The 6,370-nt window shown below is 50.1% G+C and overlaps 1 protein-coding gene across 1 annotated transcript in view; it reads right to left on the reverse strand.

Moving 5' to 3' along the window:
- Positions 1-5,802, reverse strand: part of DPY19L1 (dpy-19 like C-mannosyltransferase 1) — a 55,655-nt gene extending 49,853 nt beyond the window's left edge. Inside the window, exons 1-2 of the mRNA XM_054177149.1 lie at positions 5,311-5,802; positions 4,239-4,307 (exon numbers count right to left, since the gene is read on the reverse strand). Coding sequence (XP_054033124.1) covers positions 4,239-4,307; positions 5,311-5,608 — 367 coding nt within the window. The 5' untranslated portion in view covers positions 5,609-5,802. The remainder of the gene's footprint in view (positions 1-4,238; positions 4,308-5,310) is intronic.
- Between the last annotated feature and the right edge of the window lie 568 nt (positions 5,803-6,370).

A 6,370-nucleotide genomic window follows, 5' to 3' on the forward strand; every position in this document is an offset into this window, starting at 1 on the left:
ACAAAGATGTGAAGTAAAACTGGGCAACACCATCTAATCAATTAAACCATGGCAGCAAGTGCCTCAGCCAGGCTCTTCTTAAACACTTCCAGTGATGGTGACTCCACCACCTCCCTGGGCAGCACATTCCAATGGCCAATCTCTCTTGCTGAGAAGAATTTATTCCTCACCTCCAGCCTAAACCTCCCCTGCCACAGCTTGAGATTGTGTCCTCTTGTTGTGGTGCTGGGTGCCTGGGAAAAGAGACCAACCCCCACCTGGCTACAACCTCCCTTTGGGTAGTTGTAGAGAGCAAGAAGGTCTCCCCTGAGCCTCCTCTTCTCCAGGCTAAGCAGCAAGTTGTGCAGTACCATGCTGAAACCTCCTTAAGAGATTTTTTTCAGCTCCTCTTCAATTATTGAAGCAGTTTTCTTAAAGAGAAGCCTGGATTTCAGTTAGGAAATGAACCCCACAAGTTTTCATTGAAAACTTTACCTTTTTCCACACACACTTTTTAGGGGAAAAAAAAAAGAAACAAAATCACCAAAGGATTGCTCAGCAGAGGTCAGATTAAGTGGAATTTTAAATCTCAGGAAGCTTCCAGGAGCTATAATCTTTTCTTTTTTTTCTTGGTGCTAGTTAGAATAGAATTGAATAGAATTAACCAGGTTGGAAAAGACCTTCAAGATCATCCAGTCCAACCTATCACCCAACACCATCCAATCAACTAAACCATGGCACCAAGTGCCTCCTCCAGGCTCCTCTTGAACACCTCCAGGGATGGTGACTCCACCACCTCCCTGGGCAGCACATTCCAATGGTCAATCTCTCTTTCTATGAAGAACTTCTTCCTAACATCCAGCCTAAACCTCCCCTGGCACAGCTTGAGACTGTGTCCTGTTGTTTTGTCACAGGTTGGAGAGCTGCACACTCCTTTTTTTTTTCCCCTTCAGAAAAGCTGATGAAATTCCAGGTAAGCTATACCTGCACCACAGCAAATCATATTCCATAAAGACAGACATTTTGCAGTCACTGTGTGACAAGAAACAGGGTAGTCCATAACCTCTCTTAGCTACTGACTCTCATATTTGCACAAAGAATAATTGAATTGCTCAGCAACGTTTCTAAGGCTCCCAATAAGATTTGATGCTGACATACATTAAACACATACACACAGCCCATCTATCAAAAAATATGCATCAATATCTTAAAATACATCCATTTTAAGGCAGATCACATGTTAGGACACAATATATAGCAAAGTCAATATAAATGTACATTAGCTACCAGCACCATTCCTGTGGTTCCTAATGAGCCAAACCTGCAGTATTTTACTGTTGCAAAGTAATTATCTATTAAGATGGAAATTACATTTCAATACATAATTAATTTGCAGATTGAAACCTACCACTTATTTTAGAAAGGAAACAGAAGACTGAACTCTGATTCCTCCCTTCACCTCGATTCAAAATCAGGATGTTAAAGTGCAAAGGCATTGAGAGTTATTTCCTATACAACCTTACCAAACTTCACAATATCCATTATAAAAACTAAGACCTTTTATAATCACCCAGCAGTTCATGTAACTACTCACACTTTAAGAGACAATGTGCTTAATTCACAGCCTTCCACTGAGAGTCCAAAGTGGGTTTCTCAACAGCCCGACTCCAGACTCGCATTAAGCTAGGTCCTGATGGAAACTAGGCAGATCAACTCTCTTAAATTACCATCCTTTGATCCCTTACTGAGGAAGGAATGAAGGACAGGAAAGGAACACTACAGTTCTAATGCTACTTAGCTACAGCTGCTATGTACTTGAACTGGCAGATGTCACTTTCTCCTCCAACCTAAGAATCCCTAAAAGCAAAGCATATGATCAGATTTTCTGCAGGCTAGGAGGGCTATTATGTAAAATCTGATTTCCTATTTTTACCTGTGCTCTGTTCTAAGAAAAGCAACATGAGTAGCATGCAAAGAGCATTCTAATTGTGGAAATTGACTACATAATACACAGAACTCACCAACAGAACAACTGGACGTGAAATGTACTTGAAATAGATTAACGCTTTCTGAGGATCCCTGGAGGGACTAGGTAGGAACAGAGCGGAACTGGGAACAAGGAGGAAATGTGCAAGCATTGACTACATCTGCAGCTTAGCCAAGAGGTTTCCTTGTGAGATTTTGTGCAATCTGCAAAGGATATCTTCAAGAATAAGGCCTCAATTTAATGACTATTTACAAAAAAACCCCACAATATAACAGGCCAAAGTGTTGTGTAAGAATGTCCTTAATGCTCTGACAGCTTTATTGTTGCATGGAGATAATACTTAAGAGTAAAAAAATAAATGACTGTACCTTCCCCTTGTAACAAAACTAGCTCAAACTGTGGGAAGCCCCTTCCAGGTAGTGCTGGAGCAGCCATGGCAGTGTGTGGGAGTGCTGGGCATGTGTGGACGTGGCAGGCAGAGCATTGGCAAAGTGGCCTCAAAACCCAGAGAGGGTTTTTCATAGCCCACGCAGCAGAGAGGTCACATTGTGAGCCTTGATGTGTGTGCTCAAGAAGATCCTCTGTTTTGACACACAGGAAGGTGGAACCTCACCTTGGCAGGTGGAACCTCACCTTGACCACAGGGGCTCAGTCAGGTCTAATTACAGTGTGCACTGGGGATGGGCACAAACAGCTGGCATCCTGGAGAAGCAGAATGTGTTTTGCTGCACCCAAGGAAGAAGGCAGTGGGTATGAGCCGGGGGGGCAGTAGGACAGATCCTCCTCTCTGGCTTTTATTGTCACTTTTCATGCTGTTCAAAGCTGGGCTTCTAGCCAGACCTGTTCTCCTGGCCATGCCACCCATGGGGTGAGCATGGGGAACAAGTTCCCACAGGTGAAGAGTGGGGCTGCAGGGTCTGAGGCTGCCATGGCAGCCACGCTTGCTGCAAGCCACAGCACCTGTGCTAGCACAACCCAGGCTCCTTCCACATGCAGGAAAGCCCAGGTGGGTCCCAAAAAGGGTCTGATGAGAAAGGGTCCAGAGTCTGGCACTGCTTGGTGAATGGAAATAGGAAGCCAGGACCTTCAACATCTTGGGGGCCAGGTTGGACTTGATGATCTTTGAGGTCTTCTCCAACCTTATTGATTCTATGAACCACTGCTTTTAAAACCTAGACCTTAAAGCTTAAGCAAAACAACGAAAATTCAACCACCACTAAACCTCAACCAAAGCCCACTACTGCATATTTAGTATATTTACATTCTTGCATACTGTTACATACTTAAGGGTTCACACCTTATCAAAAACTATAGATTCCCCAAGTATTCAATTGGTTATCTGGGTTATAAAGCCCTCTCTACCTCATCTGCTCTCAAATTTCAAACCAAGAAAAAACAGCATTTTTCAACTCTGAGTATCAGCTAAGTGCTTCTGCACCATTTAAGTAACTACTAGAGGAGGAAACGCTGAACAAACACAGGTAAGCAAAGCAATTCAGGAAGAGTTTATTCATCAATTAGTTTGTAAGCTAAAGGTTGCTTCCCTGCTACTACTTTGCCATGTAATCCATCAAACTGAAGAAAGTCCCTTTGGCAAGGAGCACTACTGGTAGGGTGATTAATAGTACCAGCATCTTTGGAATGCCCTGACATTTTTCAATATAATACCTTTAAGAGTACACCTAATTGCACATCTGACAAATATGCTGCTGTTTCACATTTGTTAGCTTTAGGGATGCATTTCTCATTTAATTTTGCAAATGCCTGCTCCAAGGCTTTGACCATTAGCCATTTAATTCTTTACTCCAAATGATATTCAGCTCTGCATTTACACCCCTCTACAGCTAAACGTTCCTCCATCCACAATCCTTCCCCAGAAAGAGGTGCTTTGACTATATTCTTATTAGAAGTTGTTTGGGGTTGGTTTTTTTGTTGGTTTTTTTTTTTGTTAGGGGTTGGGTTTTTTCCTTCCCCCTTTGGTTTTTGTTTTGTTTGTTATCTTCATAGAAGCTAACGACTGGATAGGACAGATCCATAAGCTGTACCTGGGGCAATTCATTTTCCTCCAACAACTCTGATGCCACATCAACTGCTACAGTAACAGCTTTACAAAGCTTAACAGGTAAAAAGTTATTCCCCGTTTCCTCTCAGCATAAACTTGTTTGGGTTTTATTATTTCAGGTTGTATTTCCAAATATATTTTGGTACAGTTTACCATTCCAGAGAAATTAATCAGAACAGGATTTTCTGGCAATATAGTCCTTCCACTTACCCAGAAGGAAAGTGAGCCACATCTTGCTATCAGCTTTTATGTTGAAGGCCTTCCTGTCATCACCAAATACTGTCAAAAGAAAACAAACACCTTAAGCATCAATTAAGAACAGCCTTCCCCAAGAGGAAATCTATTCCAAGCCTGCAGCATTCATTTCCTGTAAAAATCTCGACTAGACTTCGACAAAGCTGAAAGAAATTTCAAGCAGCAAATTAGCAACTGCACACAAAAGCGTTAAACACCACACACAAGACTATTAAAGCGACTATTAAGCATCACAGACAGACCGTTAAGGTGACGACACAAATCGTTAGGTTTTTAATTCCTGAAAGAACTTTTACGAGACAGCCTGTCAAAAGAGGATTTCTACGCAGACACCTGGCCGACAAACCGGCTCCAACACACAGTCAGCCTTTTAAAGGACAAGCAACCCCTCCGTCCTTTCAGCAGAGCTTTAACAAGAAACAAGCTGGCCACGCCAACACCACAAAGCTGAGCTAGTCATGAGTTAGTCGCACCAACAGCACGTTCGCCCCTTTCTCCCCCAAAGGACACTAAAGTGATAAAAAGCCCTTTTCCTTCCCCTCGCCCCCGGCTGTCGCCCGTACCAGCGTGTGGCTTCTCAGCCGCGGGTCTCTGAGCCTCCCCCGCCGTGTGAGAAGCTGGAGGACGGGCACGGGAAGAGCGGGAAAGCGACCGCTGCCCCGTGCGGTGCCAGGCACAGCCTCCTCGTCTCCCTCCCCCGGGCAAACGCCGTGAGACCGCAGGGGTAGCCGCTGCCCGGCGGAGGCGCTCCGCTGCCCGCCGCCCCCGCATCGCCCTCCCGAGGAAAGCCGTCCCGCCGCTTCCCTTCCGCGGGCAGTACTGAAAACACAGCCCGTGCGCCTGGGGCTTCCGCGCCGGGCCGGGAAGTCTGCCGACAGCCGGAAAGAGGAGCGGGAGGCGAACCCGAGCCCCCTGCCGCTTCCCCGAGGCGAAAGAGCTGACCCTCCAGCCGAGCGGGGCAGAGGAAGCGGGAAGAGGGCAGGATTTGAGGGAAGGGGCGGCTTTCCCCCCTCAACCCCCACCTCACCTCGGAGCAGGTCTCTGCAGATGCGCAGGAGCCTCAGGGGGCCGCGGCCCAGCACGTCCCGGTCCCCCTCAGCAGCCGGCCCCTCCCTGAAGGGTCTCTGGGGGTCGTTCCTGGCTCCCCGCCGGCCGCCACCTCCCTTACGCACGGCTCGGGCCCCGCTGGGGACCTGCCTGCCGGGAGAGTGCGGCGGACGCCCGCGGCCGCTCCCGGGGCTGGCGCCCGGCGATTGCTGCTGCTGCTGTTGCCCGGGTCTGAGCGGCAGCGACTCTTTGTTCCTGCCTCGGGTCGGGACGGCCATCTCCGCATAGTCCTCACCGGGGCCGGGGGTGTCGCGCCGGAGGAGAGGGGGCGGAAGGTGGTCCTCAGCGAGGAGGTTCCCCCACCCCCGGGCAGGGCCCGGAGGCCACGGGGCAGGGACGGAGCCGGCGGGTCGGTAGTAGCGGGGCGAGGGGGCAGCCGCTCACAACTCCCCCGGCCTGCTCCGCCCGGTTGGCCACGTGGGGGGGGCGGGGGCGGTGCTCCCCGGCGGGGCGGGCAGCGGCTCCCGGCGCCCCGCCCCTTCCCTCGCGCTGCCCCGCCGCTCACGCACGCGCCGCCCCGGGGCCCGGGAGCGGCGGGAGGGGCCAGTTGCTTCCCCCTGGCTCGCGCACGGCGCGCTGCGCGCGCGCGCGCCGCCCGTCCCGCAGCGCCACGCGAGGAGCCGGGAGCGGAGCCGTGCCCGCTCCTCTCACCCCAGCGGCATCCTCTGCCCTCTCCTCCGGCGTTGCGCTCCCGCTGCCTATTCCTTGCCCGTTCTTAAGCCGTTGAGCTTTGTGAGCATCGTTTCCAAGCCCACCCCGGACAGACAGCACATCTCTAGAGTGCCCCCCGCCCTCCAGTTCCCAAATTTTAACTGCGGCAAGATGCCCGAGCTGTTGTGCTGCCTTGGCCCGGGGGATTCCCGGCCACGGAAAACGTCTTAGCCCTCTGGGTTTGGAGGTTGAAGTTCGGGGTTGCCGTAGCGTGTGCCGCCGGTGGGGCAACGCTCCTGCGCCTTCTGCCGCTTGAGTACCGGCCGCGC

This window comes from Dryobates pubescens, chromosome 38 (assembly GCF_014839835.1).
Source record: "Dryobates pubescens isolate bDryPub1 chromosome 38, bDryPub1.pri, whole genome shotgun sequence".
NCBI classification, from domain to species: Eukaryota; Metazoa; Chordata; class Aves; order Piciformes; family Picidae; genus Dryobates; species Dryobates pubescens.